The 27,437-nt window shown below is 34.7% G+C and overlaps 3 protein-coding genes across 3 annotated transcripts in view; 2 read left to right on the forward strand and 1 right to left on the reverse strand.

The window, feature by feature from the left end:
- Positions 1-27,437, forward strand: part of LOC100374499 (fibrocystin-L-like) — a 94,257-nt gene that overhangs the window by 34,327 nt on the left and 32,493 nt on the right. The window contains exons 29-37 of the mRNA XM_085504477.1: positions 629-778; positions 942-1,119; positions 1,255-1,405; positions 1,644-1,800; positions 2,172-2,381; positions 3,967-4,134; positions 5,598-5,798; positions 20,030-21,673; positions 25,910-26,137. Of these exons, the coding sequence (XP_085360603.1) occupies positions 629-778; positions 942-1,119; positions 1,255-1,405; positions 1,644-1,800; positions 2,172-2,381; positions 3,967-4,134; positions 5,598-5,798; positions 20,030-21,673; positions 25,910-26,137 (3,087 nt within the window). The remainder of the gene's footprint in view (positions 1-628; positions 779-941; positions 1,120-1,254; positions 1,406-1,643; positions 1,801-2,171; positions 2,382-3,966; positions 4,135-5,597; positions 5,799-20,029; positions 21,674-25,909; positions 26,138-27,437) is intronic.
- On the forward strand, positions 8,355-12,590 carry LOC100368389 (uncharacterized). Its single transcript, XM_085504478.1, has 3 exons — positions 8,355-8,611; positions 10,452-10,598; positions 11,457-12,590. Exons 1-3 carry the CDS (start codon positions 8,411-8,413, stop codon positions 11,988-11,990), a joined length of 882 nt encoding a protein of 293 aa, XP_085360604.1. The 5' UTR covers positions 8,355-8,410; the 3' UTR covers positions 11,991-12,590.
- Positions 13,151-19,547, reverse strand: LOC146738006 (uncharacterized). The gene is made up of 11 exons (XM_085504816.1): positions 19,274-19,547; positions 17,843-18,025; positions 17,479-17,568; positions 16,415-17,205; positions 15,731-15,813; positions 15,456-15,563; positions 15,128-15,342; positions 14,920-14,988; positions 14,720-14,815; positions 14,038-14,320; positions 13,151-13,346 (listed from the first exon to the last, which is right to left on the reverse strand). Exons 1-11 carry the CDS (start codon positions 19,528-19,530, stop codon positions 13,338-13,340), a joined length of 2,184 nt encoding a protein of 727 aa, XP_085360942.1. The 5' UTR covers positions 19,531-19,547; the 3' UTR covers positions 13,151-13,337.

The raw sequence follows: 27,437 nt of genomic DNA on the forward strand, positions 1-27,437 counted from the left end.
TATACAAGGTTTTTGAAGGCAAACAAATGATTTGAAAGACATCCCTCTTATATTATCAATTATCTGTCTCAACCCTTCATTACTGATACTGTCATAATTATGACAAATTTCTAGTGACAAGATGATTTCTCAGAATTAGAATTAAGAGATGGACTTATAATTTTACTCAACCTGTTTTTTTGGGCAGTGGTCGGTCCAACCGGCACTCAAAATTAGTGATCACCATGGAAACGCTCTGACCAGGACAATTTTCTTATTATTATAATTACGCACTGACCAACACGTATCTTGCCAGTCTTGGATTAGAATTTGTAAACAATGGACCTATGCTCGTCGCACAATGTGGTAGCAGCTTATAAACAATACTAGTCAATTTTCTAAAATTAGCACTTCACGTTTGTACTTTCTGACGATACACAAACTTGTATAATATACATAATTATCTTCAGATTTTAGGGGTTCCTAGATTCACCTTTAAAAATGATGTTAATGTTGACACTTTGTATTATTTTTTAAAAAAGACAAAAAACATGAAAGGATCATCTAGCTTCATCTTGTAATTGTTTAGAATATAATTACGTAACTATTGATAAAGGTACTCACACATCTAGTGTATTCTTGTTTGCAGGTAGCTTTGGTGGTGCTTGTACCCTTGTAGTCACTGGTGATGGTTTTGATGATGAATACACTGTGGTAACCATTGATGGCAATAATTGCCCTATTAGTAGTGTTACAGCTACAAACTTACAGTGTGAAATACCTGCCAACAACAATCTTGGTGAGTTATATCTTGCAAGTCAAGTGATAATATTATGATTTACTTGCTCATTCAATTAATTTTTGATTAATTAATATTACTGACAGTTATTTTTATACCATATGATTGTTGTAATTACATATAACAATTTTCAGGTGATATTTCTCATATTGTTTTGTTTCAGCACTTGGTACATATACCTGTGATATACAAGTGTCCATTTCAACAAGTACAGCTGTAGCCATTGAATCTAATGCACTGACCTATGATAGCTCTATCACACCCATTATAACGTCAGTCAGTCCAAGGAGAGGTGGTACAGGTGGTGGAACTCCTATTACAATTACTGGATCTGGATTTCGGTAAGTGTTATTAGGTATACTAAATTTCAAGAAGAATTTTCTTGGGAATCACAGTACATTTGTTTATTCCTATCGATATAGACAAAAAATAACATTGGTTGCTGGTTAAATGATTGAGGATTATTTGTATTGTAGTGATGGTGAGAACACCGTTACCATAGATGGAAGTTTGTGTGTGATATCATCAGAAAGCACCTCTGAGATCATCTGTGAAACTGAACCCAATTCTAGAAGTATTGAAACTAAAGTAAGAGTTCTGGTAAATGGTGACGGGATAGCAACACAGGTAAGTCTTTGTTGTCACCTCTGCGATATACACTTGTTGCTGTGGCATCAATTGCATTTTATGTTTCCTCGCAATGAAATGTCTAATCTATGTGTCATTACCATATTTGAATATAGATCATTTGTTACATTGCTATACTCCATACATTAGTTTACATGAAAACTAATAAAGTTGAAATAATTGATGTCAATTTTATTCAGTGTCAACAAATTTTAATTGTCTTTTTTATATTACATAGGATGATGCTGATTTTGAATATGTTGATTTGTGGTCCAGTACATGGACTTGGGGAGGAAATCCCTTGCCTATTGAGGGTGACTTTGTTGTCATTCAACAGGGACAGCGCATAGTGTTAGATATTGACACCCCTGTCTTAAAGATGATACTAATTCAAGGTAAATGAGTATTTTTGAAATTGACATAATGTTTATAGTTGTATTTTATTTTTTTTAAAAAACTTAATGGTAAGATTGGGCTACTTCTTGTCTATTTTATTCTACTTTGATTATAAGTGCTTGTTAGTCCCTGTTAGAATGCGGTTTTAAAACAGGGACTTATGGATTGACCCCTGTTTACAATGTGCATCTATGTGTACATGTGCGTTGGTCAGTTCATTCAATTATGTATCTCTGACATGCCTTGGCCATTCACATTCATACATACACAATATATATTTTAGAATGCATATGCTCATATTTTAAGATGGCCAAATGACAGAAAACGCAAATTTCTTTAGGTCTTTACATTTGTTTATTTCTGTGTGCAGGTGGTGCTTTAATCTTTGATGAAGCTGATTTAGAACTGAAAGCTGAAAATATCTTAATTACTGATGGTGGTCTTCTACAAGTTGGAACTGAAGAGGAACCATTCCAGCATAAAGCAATAATTACCATGTATGGTAATGTTCGATCGGTTGAGATGCCGATTTATGGGGCTAAAACTCTGGCTGTTAGGAATGGAACACTGGATCTTCATGGTAAATTTGTTTTAAATCCTCATTACAGCTACATTTTGAATGACTGTAACACTTGACATTTTCAACACCATTAGTTGATGCAATTTTAGGGCAATTACGAAGACAACATTTCGTATTACTTTTACTCCTAATTATTCTCTGCTATTAGGTTTCAAGATTTCCAAGACTAGCAAAAAATGTGTATGTGTTTCTATGGAATCAAATCTGGATACACCAGCTTTTTTGACCCCTGTGTGGAAAGCACACAGTGGGAGTCTTTGCTGTTGATGTGTGTATGTGTGCGTTTGTGGTGTCAACGTAATGACTACTTTCATTTAACGTTACACCTATGACAGACCTACCAAGTCACCACCCTCACTATTTTGGAAATTTATATTTATTTAATATTTAATCAAATTTAAGTCAAATTTTGCGTTCATTAGGGTTAGTAAAGGGGGAGCGTATGGTACACTTTATATTAATATAATTGTACCATACCCTACCCCCTTTACTAAACCTAAACTTCGCAAACACTTCTATGTTAAGTCACAGGATATTTAACTTTTATTAGCTCTGCTGTCGACTTTGTTGAGCCGAGCTTATCATAAGTGATTGTTCGTGGTCGTCTGTGTCAACTTTTTACTTTTTCGACTTGAAAACTACAATTCTTATTGCTATGATACTTGGTGTATATGTATCGTGATGATATCTTTAATTCTCTAATTTTGATGAATATTTTTGTAATTTTTTTGTCACGCCCAATATACATGAAGATCTTGAACACAGACACACATACATTTTTTTTACACAATATTGTCGGCCACCAATCATTTCACTGCGGGATATATTTCAGGGAACATAACATTTTTTGCCAGATCTTTTAATTTATTTCAAGACACATTTGTACTACAGTATTTAAATTGTCGGGAACGTCATATATTAAAAATCAAGAAGCATACTTGACGTATTGTCGGGGGTGTATTTGTTGACGAGCCCCTCGAACAAACTCCGCTATTATCATGTTATCATGACCAACCAGGCCCGTCACATCCACCAATGAACTAATCAAGGCCAGTACCCACAGCTTGGTTTTATATTTTAGGAATTATCATCATATTATAATTAAACTTGATGCATAATTATGAACATACAGCATGCTAATTGCCTAATTTGCATGATGCGCATAATCTTCACATTCCATTGAAATTTTGTTCATAGATGCTCTGGAGTAATCCACAGAAGTGATTACCAGGGTAGTTTAATGTCGTTATTTATTAATAGCCAATTTCTATTGTCAGATTTAAGTTGTGGTATGTGCTCTGGAAATTTTGTAAACCACAGATGTGAAATAAATAATTTTCTTTGAGTATTTTTATAAACTTCAATAATGTGGATCACATTGTTTTCACATTGTGCATCTAAAATAGCAGACAAATATTAGCTGCCAAGCATCTTGTTTGAATAGCTTTATCTTAAATTTTTAATTAATTTTTTCGTATGTCTCAATACCCTCAGCACACTGGAGTTCTTTCTAAGCTTTCTTTGATTGTTTTTCAAGTTCGACACCCAATTTGCCCAATCTTGTAAATATTGTTCCATATTATAGGCATTCCCATTCCCGTGACTTGGACTTACTTGGCTGAAACAGCTCCAGCTGGAGCAACTCAGATAACATTGATGCAAGAGGTTACTTGGCAGGTTGGTGATGAAATCGTTATTGCTACTACAAGTCGCATGGATAGCGTGTTTGAAAATGAACAGCTGACCATTACAGGTGAGGACCATTATTTGAACAATAATTGATTGCCCACCAACGCATAATGCATGTATGGAACTAGTGTATAAAAATGCAATTCTTTTTTCGTAACACTTTTATGGGTAAAATAGCAATAGTCTGTGGGATGATTTTATTTGTGGTTTTGAGTCAACATTTAGACTTTCATACAGTCTCTTGTTTTGCCATTTATACACTCCCATATTTTATTTTATTTAAAAAAACACCCCCCCAAAAAAAGAGACTGTATGCAAGTCTTGTCAACATTGTGAGTGGAGAATAAAGTAAAATGAAATCTGCTGTCTCCATATTGCCACATGCTTTGTTGAGTCTTTCAACGTTGTGAGTGAGAACAATGTTGTGACAAACATATCAACATTGAATGTAAATATTAAGTCTGATTTTTCTGGAGAGACTGTGTTGAAACCATGGTCATCATCTCAATGTCAGCCAAAAACATGACGATATGCTAAGGATATTCACTTAACAGGCAGGAGTTTTTATGTGCGTGGAATCATTGTGGTAGCTGACATGTACAGTGTATATATAGCTGAGTGTGTTGTGAGTGTTGCATCTGTTCATGTTGGGAGTGGAAACAATGTTGTGATGAAAGCTATCATCATCGGTACTGTATTTAAATAAATAAGTCTGGTAAGAGTTCGTTAGAGCCTCCTCACCCCTAACCATCTCCCTCCAGTGCTTCTCCCCTATTTCAATTGTATATACACTTTAGGTTACTTATAGTTATTTGAAGGGGCATACTGAAAAAAATTGGGGGGCTGGATTGTTAGGGTTAGTGTTCGAGTTAGAGATTAGAGGTGTCTTAAGGAACTCTTTCCATAAGCCTGATGAATGTATTACGTTTTTTTGTGAAGAAACTCTGACATCCCTTGGTCTTTGGCGAGTACGTTAGATTCAATTCTTTGGAGAATGCAAAAAGTGTTGCCGACCGTATCAGGCTATTCCTTCCTCAGTTGCTATGAACATGGACACTGAGAGTCTCAGCTTCACACACAATTGAATTTTTGTGATTGCAAAGAACACATTCTTGAAATGAATTTTAATATTATGGAAGTTGGAGTACAACCCATTGTCATTGCTTTCACTGCATGATATTTTATTTAAAGAAATTATTAGCACTTTTTAAATATAACTCCAGTATTGACAGTGTTTTGATAATAGATAAAATGTATTCACACAATAATGTTTATGTCTTTTCTTCAGTGCTTAGTCAGTCGTAATATGTTTGTTCTTGGGCCAAATAATGCACCTTGGATGGAAAATGTCTTTGTCATTGCTAATTTTTATTCCGAAAATTCAACCAGACAAAATTTCTTTTCTGAAAACCTGACCGTTTTTCAAAACTTATTATTCAAATGTAGTTGACATTTTTGTGGTATTATATTATTATATCAGCTGATTTTGTACACTGTACATTGCTTATTTTATTCTCTTTATTTCAGCTGTATCCAATAATGGTCTGACTATAGAATTCCAGCCTGCATTAGAATATGAGCACATCTCAATGGAAGAGACAATAGATGGTGTAGTTTTAACAACTAGAGCAGAAGTAGGTTTACTAACACGCAATGTACTTGTTAGAGGATCTGTGCACAGTCAATGGAATGATGTTATTGAAGCTTGTCCTGAAGAGTTTGATACAGGTATGTACTTAATTATATACTTTAATAAATATGTTTCTTAACAACTCTACTACTATATAAGGACAGTAAATTGTCACATACTGTACCAATGTAACACTTCTGGTTTGACTGGTGGCCATTTGTAGTTCCTGTTGAACGCCATTTGATACTGGGACCTATATCTTAGACATGCCTGGACCAATTACATTCAAACTCCACATATACATCACACATAATATTATACATATGCACATCAATTTGTTTCACAATCTGATGCAAGATGCTGAGTGGCGGCCATTTTTGTGCTAAAATCATCAAAATCAAGCATTTCTGGCATTCTGAAACTGTATCTTGACTGTTTACAGATGGATTTATTCAAACTTAGTACATACATTGGACATTATGGGACCTTGATAGTCATCATTTTAATTATCAGATTTTTTTTCAAAATGAATGACTGACTGCCATTTTGTTTTAATGAATGTGGTTCTAGAGCCATATCTCAGACATGCTTTGACTGATTATGTTCAAATTTTATTTATTCATTATACATCATGTCATAAATATATAGATGTATTTCTTTGACGATTCGATTCAAAATGGCCGAATGTTGGCCAAAAATCACAAAAAATTAAGCATTTCTGGCATTCCGGAACTTGTCAATTACTATGAAATGTTAACCAAGTCTAATTTTGGTGTGACTAGAAAGTGTAATTTTCAAGATTAAAATTATGCACAGAAAGGAAGCATTTATACTGCTTATAATAAGAACTACATGTTAGTAATAAGATCTCTGAGATATGTGTATCAGATAAGTGTTGTCAATAGGTTATTTTTATTATGTAGTATAATTATAAATAAAAAATGTACTGTACCCCGGTACTTTTCCCACGAAATACGGCTAGTATTTGCCTAGCTAGATTTTGCTTATAGATATTACTGTTCTGTGCTATTATTTGGGAACTTTTATAAAGTTTATGTAATATTATTGTACAAGGAACATTATTATAAAAAGTAGTTACATTGTATTTGAGGATTATAAATACATGTAATAAATATCTTTTTATGTTATTATCATATGACTTCATTGTTTTTCTCTATTTTTGGTCTGAATTGTTTCACCTAAATTTTAGCCAGTATTTTTAGTGAAAATATTAAAATACATTATTATTGCATTGTTTCAAGACTTCATTGTTTCAAGAAAATTCAGTCAAATTCGGTCCTTGTGTGTCCATCCTCATTTCTTGGAGATGGCTTGACCAATTTTGTTGAGACTTGTTATAAAGACAAAGGGACCACCCATACAGATGCACATTGTTCTACTTTTTTGAAATGATAAAATTTTGATTGTTAATCATTGCTTTTGTCTGTCCATTGATATTTCTCAGAAATGCCTTGACTGATTTCATTGATACTAGGTACAAAGACATAGTGAAGAGGTATACATATTCACATGGATTTATTTCCTGATTTGATCAAATATGGCTGTCTGGCGGCCATTTTAAATGTCAAAATCCTGTAAAATTTTTGGGTGTGTCCATCATTTCTCGGAGATGCCTGGACCGAATTTGCTGAGACAAAGACAGAGTGATCACTGGTACAGATGCACTTTGATTTATTTTTTCAAGGAATCAATTAATTAGCTCATTTGCATATTTAATTATTAATTTGAATTCTTGTTAATGTATTGTGAACTAATAGTCCAAATCAGACCAAGCTTGGTAGAGACTTGATTTGTCAATATAAGATATATGCTATGCAATATTGTGTTTCATTTTAATTAACAAGCTCATTTGCATATTTAATGAACTTTGAATTTTTGTTGATATCTTGCAAACTAATAGTCCAAATGAGACCAAAGTTGGTATAGACTTACTTGATCAGTCAATATACGATATGTGCTGTGCAATATTGAGTTTCAACTTAATTAACAAGCTCATTTGCATATTTAATTAATTTTGAATTTTTTTTAATATCTTGTGAATAGTTCATGTATTTGCTATTTAATATTGTCTCAATTGAATTTCTATATTCAATTGATTGTGAATTTTTGTTAAAATCGATGCAAATTTTACAATATTTAATAGATGTCCTAACTGTTAACTTTGATACTTTTGATTTTCAACTTAATCTTCCTACCCGATTTTATACATATCAACTATAATCACATCTGACAAGTGGGGGGGCTGTGTCATCTTCATGTGTCATGTAGCTTCTTAATGGGCATAGTCGCACTATGTTCTTTCATTGTATTGAAATTGATTGCTCGGGCACAGCATTATATGTGTTATGCAAGCAAAGTCACATACTTTCACTCGATAATTCAGTAATGCAATCCCAGGAAATGTGAATTTCATTGTAATGGCGACGGAGATACTAGCACAGAGTTTCAATTGGTGCCTTCTTTTTTTGGTGCCAAATCCTGTGTCCCACTTTTTGTGGAATAAACATCATTCAAGTTTTATTGAATTGCAATTTTTCAACTTTTATTGAGATGCAAATTTATTCCTGTATCTCAACTTCATATCACAACTTAAAGCGGGTCCGTCGTCGCGCTGCGCATGTCCAGAGTTTTTATTTACAAACACCTTTTGTTGCCCACAATGCACCTCGCTATTTTTTTCTAATTCAAAATGGCGGCAAACTACGATTTAGCGATGATTGAGGAAGCACTGCGAACAGTTGAAAACGTTGATGAACCAAGGTCCTGCAAATGCAAAGGTGCCTGTATGCGGAAACACGGACGTGGAGCTTGTCCTTGCAAGACATGGGACGAATTGTGCAACGATGCATGTAGTTGTGGTAAACACCGGCCATGCATGAATAAGGCATCGGTAAGCGAAACTTTATATTTCTATTTTTTACTCCATGTAAATTTTACATTGGTTTTTGTACATTTTGGGTGGATCATTTATTCATAATCACGTACCTCAAATGAGACAAACATGTAATAGTTATCAGGTATTAAATATGATAATACCGTCATTGCGGTAAATCACCACCTAGCCAAATACAGTTCTGTAGCTCACGATTACCGGTCTTCGGGTTCCAAGGGTGGGTGGGTCGCTAAGTATTCGGAACACACAGTTATCGAAGCACACGCAGGGTTATCCACTGCCTAGCATGCGTATATTATTAATAGCCATTTTAATTTTAGTAATTTTGTATTATTTAGTAATTTAGTGATTGTATTTTGTTATTTAGCATATTGTTTTATATTTGTTGCTTGTACCTTGTGACCATTTCCTTTCCCTTTTCATAAAATAAAAATAAACAAATAAAACAGATGTCAAAGTCATTACAAGCAGGAATTTATAACTTAAAAAGATGCTGCTAATGCAACACTAAAACAGTAGTTGGAAGGGCTTGTGTGTTTTGTTTATTGACAGTCATTGGCCTTGTAAATGATAGTCCAGGAAGTTATATAATCAAATGCACAGACTATGTGTCTCTTCTTGATATTCCATGACACAGTATTTATCCAATTATATTGATCATGTGAATACTTGTAAGCTTGCTTTGTTTATTTTGGAATTCTATTACATGCTGCTAATATTTTATTGCCTGAATGTCACACCGAGTAGTAGTGTGTATTGACACAACAATGCTCTTGCAGCCAAATAATATGATTTTGTACTATTTGTTGAGAACATCTTCAGAAAGAAATATTGATTGATAGTGATTGATCCTACCAAAATACTATACACCCACCAAAAAAATTTTCACCTCACCTATTTATCAAAAATAGTTATGGTACCCCCCCCCCCAATATTTTGTGTGGGGTACAAAAGGAAGTCTTTCTTTAAATTCATCCTTGAAATTGTTTGTATCGTTTTCTTGAATTTTAGTTTCCAGTGCCCCAACATTTTGATTCATAGATTATAACTGATTTGTTTAAGATGTTAAATAATCTCATTTTTAGGTCTATATATCTAAAATTCTAGAGAGATTATTTTAAATGTAAATTGATTTGTCTGTTTTTGTAGCCAGATGTGACATTACATTTTTGAAACTTGCCATATGATTTTATTACTATTCCCAGATATGTGTAGTTGTAATTTTACAAAGTTAATTTTGTGGAAATCAATGGTAAATTTAGACTTGTTACATGCCTCAACTGTATGAAGTTTGATGTACGCCAGTTTTTATTCCACGAACAGCATTCAAAATTTACTAATCAAAACTATATTGTTGTATATAAATTTAGATTAAAATTAAACCATTCAGGACTAGTTGTCATGAAAATATATTTTTCTTTTTATTCAACCTACCATTATAGTCACCTAATATGACAAACACCCATATCATGTACAATTATCAAGGGAAATAATTTAGACATATACCCTTTGTGTACACCTCTGAAATTTTGTTTATTGGTTTGTGGGGATATTTAGGGTGAAAATAAAATCATAAAATAGAAGTATATACAATATGGATTAGATGATATGCTGAATGTGATTTTTGTTCAACTATGTTTACAGTAGAGATTTTTAATTTACACCTGGCTATGAAGCATAATTTACCTACATTTCAATGTTTTTCCCATGAATATATAATTTATTGCATTAATAACCTTTTCATTTTTTTTTTTTACCTAATTCAATATTTTTGTGGCTGTAAACTAATAAAAATATTATTTCCAAGCATTTAATATTATGTTATCTTTGTTTTTAGGATTCTACATCTGAAGACTCAGATGGGGCTGAAGATGCAGTAGCAGTGAACACTCGCATCCCTCAGAGAAAACGACGACTAGTGGTGCAGAGACAGGTGCCGCTCAGTGAGGAGGATAAACAAAGAGACCACAAAAGAAAAATGCAGGTAAAGATTTGATAGCGCTTACACATATTCTGTGACCTGGAGACAACAAACCGGAAGCTAGGACATATTTTGAATGTTCCAAACGCACAGAGTTGCAGTGCACCGAACATCAATGTTTCCAAATCTCAACGCAAAAATTCACCTGAAATAAAACTGCCACCTTCTTTCAACTAACTCGTACCAGCCTCTGACAATTTGCACACTATTCTGCCTAAGCAAGAATAACGAGCATGCAAATTATCTTTGGCTATAGCATAATATTTTTATATTTTTTGGGAGTTGAAAAACTGTCGTATTCACACACATACACATACCATCTCTATTTCAGTCTGTTTTTTTCTGAAAATCACCTTTTTAACTGACAATTCATGTTTCTCAGCTGTCTTAAATAGTTCTTCCAGCTGCCCTTGTTTGTAGCCACCCACAATCACTCCACTATCTTTAAAAAACTTTTTCAAATATGTCACTGACTTCACTGACTTCCGGGTTGCATGTCGACCGGTGTTCATTTGACTTTTTATATTTTTGTCCTACCCTCACCTGTTGCTATGTAGGTTACGCATGTGCAAATAGAATTACACCACGTCTGACAATAATTCAGAAATAGGGATTTGTGCTCATAAATGTTATTCTTTTTTTAAATCGCCCCTTTTCAGAAGTGCATAAGACCTAAGTGCAGAATTAAGACAATCTATTTCCATTTTTTATGAGCAGTACTTGAATTTGTTATTCAACCCTCCCCCCAAAACAAAAACTATGTTTACTGTGTGCGTGTTTCAATTACCCATGTCATTTTAGTCAGTGGTATGATTGTTGTTTACAGTTGCAAATACATGTATGAAATTTCTTATTTTTCAGGAATTTGTTAGTGGTCTACCCAGAGAAAGGCTTGAGCATATAACATTAGAGTTGTTCAGACGTCAACCAGGTGCGTGTGCTGACTTGGTATTACAAGAAGGCTCAGACCCCACCATCAGTAATCCACCTCCAGATCCACTACCTGTTCCCAAGCCTAATGAGACTACTCCACCATGGTGCAAGTGTGGACAATGCATAAATATGCCAACTCAGATTGAGAACAAATGTTGTGTTGTCAGACAAGGCCAAGAGTGTCTTACTGGTTCTTGGTTATTCCAACATTTAGTATTAGATGGTGATGTCCTTGAAGTAGCAATGAGAGTGGTGGCTGATGTATATGCTGAGAATCCTCTTAGAGACAATGCATGTTTTCGTCACTATGCCTATAGGCAATTTATTTATTGGCAATATGGACGTTTGGGGAAAGGTAACCGTCGTGTTGTACCATCATGCTGTGTTTGGGCAGTAAGGCGAAGATTTCCTAGCCCCAATAATGTATATGTTGGCTTTAAAGAAGGTGCAATACAGGATTGATCATCTCTGGTCTTGATTTATATTATAAATACTAATCAGTTAGTCACATTTAATAATGCACTTTGTAACAACTGTATAAATAAGAGAATAAAAAAATTAGCAGCTAGATTCCAAACAGAATTTATATGATAGTTAATCTCAATAGCCATACTGTAAACCGCTTTAATTTTGCTTGCTATACATTTTTACGAAAACCTGAAAATCATGTTTAAAACAGTATCATCGTTTAAATCTGGCGACGTTCAAAGCTTTGGCAGGCATTGTAATTGTTAAACGTAGCACAGATACAAATACCAGTATGAGAGAGTCAATAAAAAAATTATGTGGCTTTAAATTCCAGGCAACTTTCACAAAATTCAATTGCCGCTGATGTGCCTCAAATTAAAAAATCATGAAATTTTCTAGCCGCCAAATTGTAACTGTTTACAGTATTCTCTGGTCACATTGGGTTTTAAACTTGGATGTTAGCAATAATAGAGTTCCCTTTGATCTATGTGGTCAGATGACTAACATGGCCTTTCAAACTGCCAAATTTGTTCAGCTGCTGTAGTCATACTTCTATGTAGTGTACAATATAGAAAAATAAACTTTTCACATTCAGTTTTCTTGGTTGGCATTCGATGTTATTCATGGTTTTCTTACTACAGCACTTCTGGCATATTACAGAGTATGACATGGTAGGAGTGTGTACAAATCTTTTGCTGAGCAGTCAATACAGGAGAAGGGACAGAAGCATGCACACTGCGTACACAATATGCTAATGACCTTTAAAAGGAAAGTCAAGGCTAACAACATAATACTCCCAAAAAAACATGTAAATAAATATTTTCAGTTCTGTTTCCATGACAACTATTTTAGAAGCACAAGTACATATATGCTACCATGTTCTAAACTTTCAGCCAATTTGAAGTTTTCACTTTTGAAGTTATAGATGAAATCATTTTCTCAATTTCTGACAACAGATTCTATGATGTCAGACTTTACCCATAATCCTTTGCTTGCTTGACTACATACGGTAATACGGATGAAAAGTTGAATATCTAGAGAATGAAAACATTGCATTCTCCTACATTTATGGAGCTTTTTCTTGAGGGGTCATTATGTTGTTTGGCTTGACTTTTTCTTTAACAAGGTTATGATGAATATCATTTGAAAGTGCATTTATTGATAGAAAATATTTATTATGAAACGCTGGAACCACGAATATTCAGTCTTGACCCACTTTCTATCATACTAAACTGGACACCATATTTAACAACTGTTTCTGGCCTTTACACTGTAGTATGCACGCCGAAACAGGTTTTGATTGTATACAGCGTCATCAGTGGCTGTTCCTGGCCCCATGTGTCAAGTAGTCTGTAATAAGGAAAAAGAAACAAATTTTGAGAAAACTTGTCAGCCTGAAACTAGTTGCAGATGGTAAAATTAATGTGAGAAACAAATACAGACTTTTCCTGCACGTTGTATTATAAAGCAGAAAACCCTCCATACATCAATAACACGGTTACTCTTATAAATTATGTTGTTCAAGGTCTATTTGTATTTGTTGATTGTATTATAGGGTCATAAGCAGTGTTGAGTGAACCTATATTTTTATTATGATTTGGCTGTTAGCTTTTAATGTACTAGTGAGGCGCATATGAAATTTGGCCGGTTCCAAAAAAAATATTGCTGCACATGTTAGTCAGTACAGCCACAGGAAAAATCATGCCATGGTTGTACTTAGAAACATGTACAGCAAGATTTGTTTGTACCCAGTCATTTTTAATAAGGACTTCATTAGTACAATATACAACTGACCCATAACAAAAATACACAAAACTTATGAATACAGGAATCAACAAGGGGTTTCCAAGAAAGTGCGAATGTTACGTTTAAAAAACCTGCTCCATTTTGAAATAAAAATTTCAAGATTTTTACTGAAACTCTGGGTGGTTTCTGGTTTCTTGTATCAAAACCCAAACTTGTTACTGACCCATGGCTGATTTGGAGCAGAATCCAGTACTAATATAAATAACACTAAAGTAATTAGATTCTGTTACAATACCTGGTTAGATGTAGTACAATCTGATGTAGATGATCTTGAAAATCTACTCAGATGTTGTGAAACAAGATCTGACAAGCTTGGTGGGTCCATAAGAGATCTTCTCCTGTGGATTCGGCGTGGATCATCTTCAGCAAATGATATGTGCTGAGACAAATGCCCTTCAACAGTAGATCTCATCCTGAATACAAGTTCTTGTAGCTCAGTAATATAAGTATATTGTTTTGGAACCAATACAGCTGACGGGTAGAATCTTTTTGACTGTTTTGAATAGTTGATTTTGAACCTAGATAGAAAAAACATGTCCAGTCATACAAAGTATGGAAGCAAGAAATAACAACAGTTTTCTAAAGTAAAATTAGGAGCCATTCACAAAATAGATCTGCTCAAATTCTACTCATGATCACTTTGACCAAAAACTAATAGTAGTTTCGATTTGTATGAGTAGCGTCACCAACACAAAAATGGGATACCAAAAAACGTTATCATTCAACCCATCTGTCCAAAATATCCTGGACAGGCTATTGAATTACAAAGTTTAGTAAAGAAAGTATTTTTTACTTATGAAAAATTGATCAGATTCAGATCAATGAATGAGATCTGATTTTTGTTCAGTGGAAATCAATTCATAAACACAATTTCTAACAAGATCTAATTTTGTCACTGGCAGTGTTTTGTTACGTACTTTGGTTGTCCATCTTCACTAACAGCTTGTTCACGTCCAGCATGCATGTTAAAATCTATGGCAGCGAGCTGGGTCCTAGCCTTATATCCAACAAATCTGAAAGAACCATACATTGAACATTTATTATTAGATTTTATTGAGAGTAGCTTGATAAGTCATAAGTTTTTCTACTACAAAGTTGCATATGATAATATACTTACGTGTACGAGTGTCGTTTGGGAGCATACATCAACATGTGGCTATGAAAAGATTCCAAGAAACCAGTATGTCTGATGATGTAAACCAAAAAATACATATTTTAATTAATCATATAAAATAGCAGAAATGAAAATGTGTAACAAGTTCATGTACACTATGTTTAAAATCCTGCGCTGAAAGATAGTCATAAAATACAATGATAATGTGCACCTGAAGTTAGTGTAGTGCCCAAGATTTTTCAGCAGGCGCTTATCCTCTACAATATTTCTAAGGGCCAAATGAGCAGGTGATCCTTTTTTGAGCCAAGGCTTACACTGGTTTTCTACAGACAGGGGTTCATGAGCACATCCACCATATGTACCATCAACATTCAATAACCACTCATGTTCATTAACCACATGATGCAGAATGCCAAACCAAATTGCCTGCAAAAGATCAACATGATATTTGTACCCATGTAATTATAATATAATTATATAGAAGAATACACAACACTCTAGTGCTCAACTAAAACACATAAACTAAATATGACATATACCTTCATTTTCCTCTCATCACCACCACATTCCTTGGAAGCATACCAAAAATGGTTTCTAACCGCAGTTGCCCACACAAGTAGTTCCTTACAATTCTTTGATTTTGATGCCTGAAAACAAAATGCTAATTTGTTGATCATCAGATGGAAACCATTACATGAAAACGGAAAATTGGAAAGCTTGGAAGTTGGCTGGTGGGGATTAAGTCAATGAAAAACTAAAATATAGCAATATTATGTGATATCATTTGTGTACTTCATCAACATTTGTAACCTACCTCTACAACCTTTTTAAGGATATTTTTTCCACCATGCCACAGGTCCCATGAATGTTTTATGTCTGTGTACTTATCACAGTTGCCTGAAAAGAAGCATACCATAAGCATAATGATGGGAAGATCATTTAACTTGTAAATTGGAATGATTCCTGATTTCTTGATTCGCCTCCACATTGCTCACATAACTGCAACATTATCAAATTTTTTAAAGCTGATTGCCATAAAAAAGGATGTTCACTGAACACATGAAGTTGATACTCAGAATAATTTATGAATAATATGCTGTTAATATAAAAATTTATGTCTCAATACAACATATAGTAAGGTATCATTCAAGATGTGTAGTGGCAAGCACAATGTCCGGGCATAAAATGCACGATTTCTGTATTTTGTATAAGCTTGTTATTTTACACCTTTTTATGGTTGAACTGCACAGCAGAGATGCTCAATCTCTTGCAATTCAAACATTCAACAACAAGTCCCAGCACACAAAGAATCAACCAATTTGTTTTAATGACTGGAGGTCAAATAAGAACACATATTACAGCTTTATTTTAACTGAAAGTACTCTAATAGTTGTGTTTCATCATGACTGCAACAACTAGAATGGTACAAGTCAGTTATGTAATTGTGCACTGTTGTATAAGAAATACGGAGACAAAAGTGGACAATGTAATTACTTACGCATGAGTGCTGCAATCTGTATATGAGCATCTGTGACAACTTCTTCAATCCTAATTATTGTCTTTAGTTGGTCAATGGATCTTTCAAAGCCAAGGCGTTCCATGTTTGGACTTTTTCCACCAACTTCTCTAACATCTACTACTTCCGTGTGTAAAATGGTTTTAGAGGCAGAATCTCCAAAATTATATGATAAGTATTGAGCAGAATGGCCCGGCGAATCATTACGCCCATCTCCACAAAGAATAACACTTCCATCATATGACTCAAGCAAGTCCTTTCGCAATGTATTCCAGTATGCTTGGATGGCAGGAGCAGCATAAATTTTCTGAACACGCAAAAAAGTAGTTTCTGAAATGCAGGCGATATTGACAAACCGAAACAAAAGTTCAATTTTCCTAAAACTGTTTCCTGATAATAATGTAGACATGGAAAGTTGCAGATTGGTAGCGAATATACCATCATAACGTGGTTGCGATTGCCATCTGCCATTTCTATGAGTGTCAGAACAAACCCATTCAATTGTGAGAGCAGTTCCAACCAGAGAATGGCTGTAGGTGAGTTTTTTCTCACATTCGTTACGACAGCACACATCTCCATGAAGCTTTTTCACCAGGTTAACAATTGTAGACACATAAGCTATACACTTAGGAGCTTTTATCATATCAACAGCATCAACAGATGAATCGTCACCATCATCATCATCATCATCATCTTGAGTGACTCCATTGTCATCAGTACCATGACAATCAAAATTAAGCACAACATCCTCAACAGAGCAGTTTTGGATATTTCTGTAAATAAATTATATATAATACTTTGAAAGCATCGAGATATGGAGCAAGCACATACTGTATTCATTATTAACGGTCACGGTTCACGGTCAAGCTACACTTCCTTACTGTCAATGAATGAGCAAATATGGAAGAGAACCACACCGCTAATTCTAAGTAGCGGTATTGTGAGAAGTAAAAAATTCAGTTTTGACCCCAATTTTGCCAAAAACACAAAACATTAGAGATACAGATAGATACACAAACATTGCCACAACAATAAGTATTGCAAACCTGATATTGCTAGATATATATATCTCATTGTCATATTCATCACCATCATCTTCTTCTTCACTTGCAGTTAGCGTTTCTTCAGGATCAATCCTATGGTAATAGTTGAAAGTAATAGAGGGCTGAGTATATATTCAGAAAGGTGACAAGTAAATGCATTCAGCACTGGCAACAACAAAAAGGGACCAGAGACAACAACCCCTTCAGCATGTTTGTCAGAATAATGACTTTTAATAATGCTGAACTTCATTCAGCAATCAATATCAAATATATTGCCACACTGGAATGTAAAAATGTTACATCTGCTAAGTAATCATGTGTATTGATGACAAATAATAAATAAAAATTGTACTAGCATTACACTTACATGACTTGTGGTTCACAATGCCTAGGGCGTACAGGAGTAGACGAAGCAACTGGAACAGGTTCTACAACTGTGAAAAATGAATAGCAATGGAATTTATCAATATAAGCATGTACAGTACCAAGTATATATGCAGTCCTGTATGAGATTGTTATGGAGTGTGCTTTGTATTTAGTGTTAAAACTAAAATATATTCAGCTCAGAAAAAAAAAACATTGCTCAATATATCAAAAAGCATTTCATAATTGAAATCATATGACAAGCTTAGCATATCTATATGACACACAATAAATTTAATTAACCAGGTCTATGGTAATAAACTTGGTTTATTCTACAAACAGGGCACTGATAAATCAACAAGTTAAATGTCAATCAGCGTCACATTGATATGGCTTATAAATAAATAGTAGTTATTCTGATTTATCAAAAACAGATAGTAGCTGAACTACAGATTTTAATGTTTCTTTCCAATTTTATATCAAATCAGGTAATAACAAAACATACACCCATTGCTATTACCAGGGGTATATGTATGTAAAATATCAATGAAACAATGAAAAATAAACAATTATCTGATAAACAAATTATTTCAAAAAAAATTTATACCTAGTAGTATATAACATTTAAAACTCAACAATGCATTGATTAAAAACAGAAAACAATTTAAATTTTTACTAACTACATAGAAACAATTTTACATATTAGAAAAAATAACAGGGGGGAAACAAATATAAGTATTAGTATTCATTGAAATTATATTATACTTATTGGAATTTCAAAATCAAAATTTGTTGCAGAAAAACAACCCTATACTTTGTAAACAGAAATACCTGAATCTTTGACCTTAATAGGTGATAACACACTATGAGAATAAATACATAATATTGAATGAATGACTTTCATTTGTATTTATAGGTAAATTGTTTTAATTGGTAAAAGTATATTTCAATGTTGCGAAACAGAGTGAATAATAAACAGGGGAATGCAGTCCATATTCTTTTACTGCACTATTTATATATGTCGAATTGTTAGAAGAAAAAAAAACACTCAGCGCAAGACATTTGTTAGTACAGTATCACGGTTACGCTCTCATATGTCATGACTGCATCGGCGGTTTCTCCGTGATCGGATATTGCGGCGTAAACACTACGATCGCCGCACGATGGTTTGATTTATCCAGTAAATACTGGCTTAGTACCTCAGTTTTTTTGAATTCGAGTAATCTATACACGTTCATGATAATACTGTAAATTTTCTATCACTGGACGACGACAGCTGCATGAGAATGACGTGATGTGATCAGCCCCCAATGAACACGACTGCGGTTAGTGACGAGATCAGCTGTGAACAAATTGTTATGACTGATTTCATCTTGTAAATTGTATAAAGATAAAACGTGTATACATTCAAAAACACATGATGAATTGCACTTACTTCAATGTCGACTCTTCTTCATGAACAGTATCAAGTTCAAGTTGACCAACAACATCACACTCGCGTTCCGATTCCGAGTTTTCCGGGAAGCAATCGCGACAGTATCTACGATGCACATCTAAAAGATGTGCTGCAAAGATTGCATTTGACTTTCCAGAAAATTGTACGTTCTTGGTGTCACACCAATTGCCGTGGGAAGCTCCCAAGTAGATTTTAGTTTTGTCCCGGTTTCTATATTTCATCGCTTTCGCCGCCATTTTGTGTGTTGGTACTCAAGAGTGACAGATTGCATTATGGGAAATATTTCGACTGGTGGGACTCACCACCCAAACATGCGCAGCGCGACGACGGTACCGCTTTAAGTGAAATTGTGTCTCTTTTGAGAATAAACATTGAATTTCTCAAGCAAACCATATGAGAATCGATTTTTAATATTTACAAAATAGAGAGTGGTGTTAATGTTCAAAATGTATGAAAAACAATCATTAATTCTGCTCTTGATCGATCTTAAACATATGTAGACATCAATTGTTCAAACTTAGTACAAATAGGACTTTGATGCACGTCATTTTGTTTTCCAGATTAGCTGACTGATGGAAAATTTGTGTGAATAAGGAAAGGCGACCATAGATATAGCCAAAACAAATTAGAAAAAGCGACATTATAAACCAGTTCTGATTAAAAATGACTGACTCAATTCAGTTTTATTTACTATTGACCAACAAGACATGACTTGTTTTAATTTTTTTTTTATAGATCAGTTTGCCACTCAGACATGTATCCAAGGTAGATTTGGTGAAGAGACTGGCAGTGACAGTTTTGGCATTCAAATTAAACTTGGTGCTAAGGAGCAGGATGCAAACTTGGTTACTGGAAGAATTGAATACATTGAAGTAACACATGCTGGTCAGGCTTTTCGCCTTGGTCGTTACCCGATTCATTTCCACATGAGCGGTGATGTGTCTGGTTCCTATGTCCGTGGATGTGGTATTCATCACACATTCAATCGTGCTGTGACCATACATGGTGTACGTAATCTGTTAGTTGAACACAACGTAGCATTTGATATTATGGGTCATGCTTATTTCATGGAGGATGGCATAGAAACTAACAATATTATACAATATAACTTGGGTATCTTTGTAAGGGCAACTTCTAGTTTACTCAATGGTGACATAACACCGGCTGTTTTCTGGGTTAGCAATCCGGATAATATTGTTCGACACAACGCTGCAGCTGGGAGTACACATTTTGGTTTTTGGTATAAAATGCTTGCACATCCTGATGGCCCATCTTTTACTTCCACAATATGCCCAAGGAACATCCCAGTAAAAGAGTTCAAGAACAATACAGCGCATTCCCTAGGGTGGTATGGACTATGGGTTTTCCCAGAATACACACCGATGGAAGGCGGTACATGCAGTTCAAAAACACCAACACTTAGTCATTTTTACGACCTGACTTCATGGAACAATGAACAAGGAGCCGAAGTTGTTCACTCTGGTCCTGTGCAGCTGCATGAATTTGTGGTATTCAACAATGACAAGGCTGGAATTGTAATGGGTGAAGTGAGCGGTGGTTATGTTGATGGTCCTATGGTGAAAGATTCAGTTGTCATTGGTCATAGCAGCATTATCAATGCATCAGCATCATGTACTATTGCAGGGATAAAAACACCCAAGTCAGCTTTTTTGACTGTCGATGGCGTTAAATTTATCAATTTTGATGAGGACCGTTGTGCAGCTCTGAGAGCCTGTGCACATTGCAAAACCCGACAAGGAGGATGGAAAACTAAATTTCAGAATTTAGAATTTTTTAACTCACCAAACAAAGTTGGTTTTCAGTGGGAGCATGAAGCTGTATATGTTGATTTGGATGGTTCACTGACTGGCAGTGCTAATTATATTGTAACCCCTAATAATGGTCTTCTTCCATCCGATCACTGTGATGCCACTGATCTAGCATTCAACATGGGTACTTCACCAGGGGCTGTGTGTGATAACTCTGTGAAAATACATCGTTTCGCATTCAACCGTCCCACTTCCTCTTTGCTATACAAAGGTGTTAACTTCATAAATGACTATGGCTCAAGCATCGTCCCATATGAAAAGGTGCGTCTCACTCACTTAAATGGTTGGATGATTACTCTGGTAGATGGAAAGAATTACAACATGGTATGGGAAGATGCTGAACAACTCACAAATATCTCATACGTTGGCACTCTCTATAATATGGAACCTACTGATTATGTTACTATAAGTCACTCTGTTGCACAAACTCCTGACCGCTTCTCTATTCTTGGTCATATGGCTGACACTACTGAAAAAATGGTGACCTATGATGATAATGACAATGGTGACTTCTACTTTGATAATGCTACTCATTCTGTGTCATATCTGTGTAAGTATAGAATTTTATTGTTGTACATGCTTTCTATATTACACCCACACTTGTAAGCCTGACTTTGGTTGTATTAATCAACTAAACTGTAGCTGAACTGTTTGTTATATGATTTTGAAAAATACATAATAGCCATTTGCATATACAGTCCATATTTTTGGTTTTGTGCATCCGGTGTAAATTCTCAACATGCCTGGACTGATTATATTACATCATTATAATACATATAGGGTATACATGCATGTCATTTGTTTAACATTTTGTTGACTGACACATGTAGTCATGTATTTTAACCATTTTTTTCAGGTACACTTTCACTGATTTGATCACTCTGGAAATAAATCTCAGTCATTTTGCAGCTGCATTTTCATTATTTCACAAATCTGACATTTTTATTATTCCACTAGTTTTGTATGGGCGGATTTGGTACCAACCGTAAACAATATATAGGAACTTGGGGATTCATGTTTTTATCTAAACCTTTGATTCTGCTCGTAATATTAAATTTTTTTTCCTTGTCTGTATCGTCATAGATGAAAAGCAGGGTATATGCGAGGGGAATGTGTGTCTTTGTTGTTAGTCCCCGTTCGGACGCAGTCCGAAAACGGGGACTTATGTTTTGCCCTGTGTGTGTCCGTGCGTCCGTGATCACCTGTATCTCGAACATGCATGGACCGATTAAGTTCAAACTTCACTCATACATCACACCTTATATGGGACATATGCACATGCATTTTTTTCATGATCCGATTAACGATAGCCGAATAGCGGCCATTTTAAGGCCGAAAATGCATCAAAATCGCACATTTTCACCATTCCGGACCCGGATCTCAGTTATGCATGGATGGATTTTGTTCAAATTTGGTACATACATTAAACATAATAGGACCTTGATGCACGTCATTTTTTTTTGGATCGGGTTCGAAATGGCCGACTGGCGGCCATTTTGTTTTAAAGAATTCAGTTCTGGATCCGTATCTGAGACATGCTTGGATTGATCGAGTTCAAACTTCACACACACAAGGTACATCATGTCACAAATATGTATGTGCATTTGTTTCATGATCTCATTAACGATAGCCAAATGGCGGCCGCTTTAAGGCCGAAAATGCATTGAAATCGCACATTTTCACCATTCCGGACCCGGATCTCAGTTATGCATGGACGGATTTCATTCAAATTTGGTACATACATTAAACATAATAGGACCTTGATGCACGTCATTTTTTTTTCGGATCAAGTTCGAAATAGCCGACTGGCGGCCATTTTGTTTTAAAGAATTCAGTTCTGGATCCGTATCCGAGACATGTCTGGATTGATCAAGTTCAAACTTCACACACACAAGGTACATCATGTCACAAATATGTATGTGCATTTGTTTCATGATCTCATTAACGATAGCCGAATAGCGGCCATTTTAAGGCCGAAAATGCATCAAAATCGCACATTTTCACCATTCCGGACCCGGATCTCAGTTATGCATGGACGGATTTTGTTCAAATTTGGTACATACATTAAACATAATAGGACCTTGATGCACGTCATTTTTTTTTGGGATTGGGTTCGAAATGGCCGACTGGCGGCCATTTTGTTTTAAAGAATTCAGTTCTGGATCCGTATCTGAGACATGCTTGGATTGATCGAGTTCAAACTTCACACACACAAGGTACATCATGTCACAAATATGTATGTGCATTTGTTTCATGATCTCATTAACGATAGCCAAATGGCGGCCGCTTTAAGGCCGAAAATGCATTGAAATCGCACATTTTCACCATTCCGGACCCGGATCTCAGTTATGCATGGACGGATTTCATTCAAATTTGGTACATACATTAAACATAATAGGACCTTGATGCACGTCATTTTTTTTTCGGATCAAGTTCGAAATAGCCGACTGGCGGCCATTTTGTTTTAAAGAATTCAGTTCTGGATCCGTATCCGAGACATGTCTGGATTGATCAAGTTCAAACTTCACACACACAAGGTACATCATGTCACAAATATGTATGTGCATTTGTTTCATGATCTCATTAACGATAGCCAAATGGGGGCAGCTTTAAGGCCGAAAATGCATTGAAATGGCACATTTTCACCATTCCGGACCCGTATCTCAGTTATGCATGGATGGATTTTGTTCAAATTTGGTACATACATTAAACATAATAGGACCTTGATGCATGTCTTTTTTTTTTCGGATCAAGTTCGAAATGGCCGACTGGCGGCCATTTTGTTAAAGAATTCAGTTCTGGATCCGTATCCAAGACATGTCTGGATTGATCAAGTTCAAACTTCACACACACATGGTACATCATGTCACAAATAGATATGTGCATTTGTTTCATGATCTGCTTAACAATAGCGGAATGATGGCCATTTTAAGGCCGAAAATGCATCAAAATCACATATTTTCACAATTCCAGAACCGGATCTCAGTCATGCATGGATGGATTTTGTTCAGATTTAGCACAATGTGTTGTACATATGCAGGTGCATTTCGGTCATGATCTGCTTTGAATGTATATGTCACTCAAATATGAACGGAACGGGGACGTGTCATTGACAATGACTTGTTGTTGTTGTTGTTGTTGTTGTCACAACCACCGTTGTTGATTGCTCTGATGTAAAAACTTTTTCTTGTGTTTACAATAATTCAAACAGGTTTATTAATTTTTTTTCAAAGTTGGATATTACCGGTATATTAACCAGATTGGGATCTTTGTTCTATGTATATTTTTGAAGATATTCAATGAATTTAATTTAAAATTATCTTCTTGTGGTTAAAATAAATAATTTGTATTTGGACATCTTCAAATTTGGGAATCTTATTTAATCACTATAAAATTCGCACCCTTTTTCAAATCTGGCTAGTATTTTATTGTGCTATAATATATATTACTGCACTATTATTTGTGAATGTTTTATTTTACATTTCTTGCTACATGTATATTATTTTATAAGGGATGTTGAAATTCATACAATATATGTAGTAATTGAGGAACACATAAGGAACCTTATTTACTTTTAGGACCTTGTATACAAGTCAAGTTATATTATTCTATGAGGAACATTAAGATTAAGGTAGAGATTCAGTTTACCTGACAGGTATTTTAATTAGTTAATTAGGAAACTAAGATGACCTTCCTTGTCCACAAAACTATATATTTTCGGAAAGCTTATTGTATGAATTTGAAATTTTTTTAAGTATTTTTTTTTTATGGACACTTTAGTTTGAAATATGCACAAAAATGTGCTTTTTTTGTCAAAAGTGATTTAAAAAAAATAGCTTCTAAACCATACTTCTGTTTCCTGTCAAAATTGGTTTACGGGTACCGGTACATATGTTTGTTATGAGGAAAGTGCTGTCTTGAAAACTGTCTACCAGTTGTCAATTTTGCTGGGCAGCAGCTCAAATTTTACTAATTCAAGTTTATGCATAAATTAACACCCAGGCTAGTTGTCTGTACGATTGTTGTAACACTATTCAAGCAAAAACAAAGCCCCAACGGCGTTTTGAAGATAAACACATTGTCCATAATTTGTGAAAATATCAAAATAAAAGGTCAAAGCGTCTAGGAGCTATTTTTTTTAAAGTTCTGGAATGTGCACTAAAAAGAAGCTGAGATAATTGCTAATTTGCATAACAATTCACTCAGTAAGAAGTTTGCTAATGCTCATAATTAAAATGGCTGTAACAGTTCCAAATTTAAATGTATTATCGTTTTGTAAAAAGTTAAATATAGTGCATAATATGGAGATCCCGTCATTACTTTTTTTCACCATGTTTTTTTTTTATTATTTATGTACAGCCTTGCTAAATCTTGCTAAGCATTCAAAAGAGAGGATGTTTACCCTGTTATCTATATTTTAAAATCGTCTTTTGAGTATGTTCCACAATTCAAAATTCTACAAAATTTTAACAATCTGTAGCCATGACTGTTTGGATAATAAAAAGCTAAAAAAAAAAAATTTCACTCCCAAGTGCCCACGAACCTGCATCTCTACCTTAATACAGTACAATTTTTGGTCAGAATTGATCCCATCTAATTTTTAGCCTGTATTTGCCACGCAAAATGCTTTCAAATTGACTTTTATACCCATTTTTGCCATGCAAAGATAAAATATTGCATTGTTTGTTTGTTATCCATTCATACATTTGTTATTTAATCTACTGTTACAGTAGGTTTTACAATAAACAATGTAAGTTGTAATAGTTATGCTATGTTTTTTTTTCAGTATCTGGTAAAGGAGGGTCTGAAGAAGTTAACCGTGATGTTACCTTCAATGTGTACCGTTGTCTGTACCCAGACTGTATTACACCAGTACCCCAGCCACCACCTGAAGCACGTCCTACCAATGCAATCCTGTGGTCTGACGTTGCTTCCTGGGCTGGTGTGGAAGATGGTTGGGGTGGAAGTAATGGTGTATTACCTGCTGATGGTGATGATGTCATGATCTTACCAGGTTAGCATGTCTAATAATTGTTGTTATCATTTCAAACCATTTGTGTCTCACTGCTAGGCAATGATCTTTCTAACCACTTCCTCTTCCTTTGATGGTGCTCTTCAGTTTTTTCTACCTTCACAGCGTTTAAATTTGCATTGTTTTCTTGTACCTTAATAATTTACTCCATGGGCTCCATAATAATTTACTTTTTGGGGCTCAATAAAAAAAAAATTGGACATTTGTGTTCAAACACAGTCTGAAATCATGGACTTTGCATGCCTTGACTGATCAAATTCATTCCTTACGCATACATCACACATCCTATCACACATACATTTTTTGTAAGCACATGCACTTGTTTTTGTGTTTCAATTCAAGGTGGTCAAGTAGTGGCCATTTTACATGTAGTTAAAATTAAGAATTTATGCATGGGCATGATGAACCGCACCAGATTTGCAAATTGCTGATTGGTGGCCATTTTGTTTTAACTGATGCTGATAAAGGGTTGTATCTGTGACATGCCTTGAGCTTGATCTCATTCAACACAAATAAACTGGCTGCAGTTTTTTTTTCCCCTGAACATGTTGTTCATCATATTCTGAATGGCCAATCGACCTACACTTTATACATGTAGAGCATTATCTCCAAGTTGTGATTGCTTATTCTTTTAAAACTTGTTAGAATACTGAGGCACATCCTTAATTTTTCAGTTTTTTTTTAAAACTGCTCTCCCATATAATGAAGTGAAGGCAAACTAGTAGTGGCAAAATGTCTGGTGTCTTTGACAATGTTGGTGTTGTTGTCATAAATATTTTTTGTGGACCGGTTAATTGCATTAATATTCAAATGAACACTATCATAATTGTATATGGTTAATATGTATGCATAGATGATGGTGATTGCATCAGTATATGTATATTTATTTGGATATGTAGAGTCCATGGGTTGACCTCATGTCCAGAGCTACCGTAATTGTGATATGGCAAGAGCATTGTGTAAATACTAATATCCATGGCTAATATTAAATATTTCAATTTTGTAACAATAATATAATTTTCTATTTTTACCAAATATTTTTGTCAATTTTGGTAACTAACTGCCTGATTGCTTTGATGTATTTATGTTGTACATAATTTTTGTAAACAATTTGTTCGATGAAGTTAGGTTGGCATGTTCTTAACAAAACCACAAACTTTTTTGTGGGATAACTGCGTTTTGTCTTAAGGGTGTGCATTAGTTGACTTGCCACCACAATGTTCTTGTAGGACAGCAGAGCTATTCAGACCATCAGGTCGCTTGTCATATGTTTTATTACTAA

This window comes from Saccoglossus kowalevskii, chromosome 10, assembly GCF_978046115.1.
Source record: "Saccoglossus kowalevskii chromosome 10, keSacKowa6.1, whole genome shotgun sequence".
In the NCBI taxonomy this organism is placed as follows: domain Eukaryota; kingdom Metazoa; phylum Hemichordata; class Enteropneusta; family Harrimaniidae; genus Saccoglossus; species Saccoglossus kowalevskii.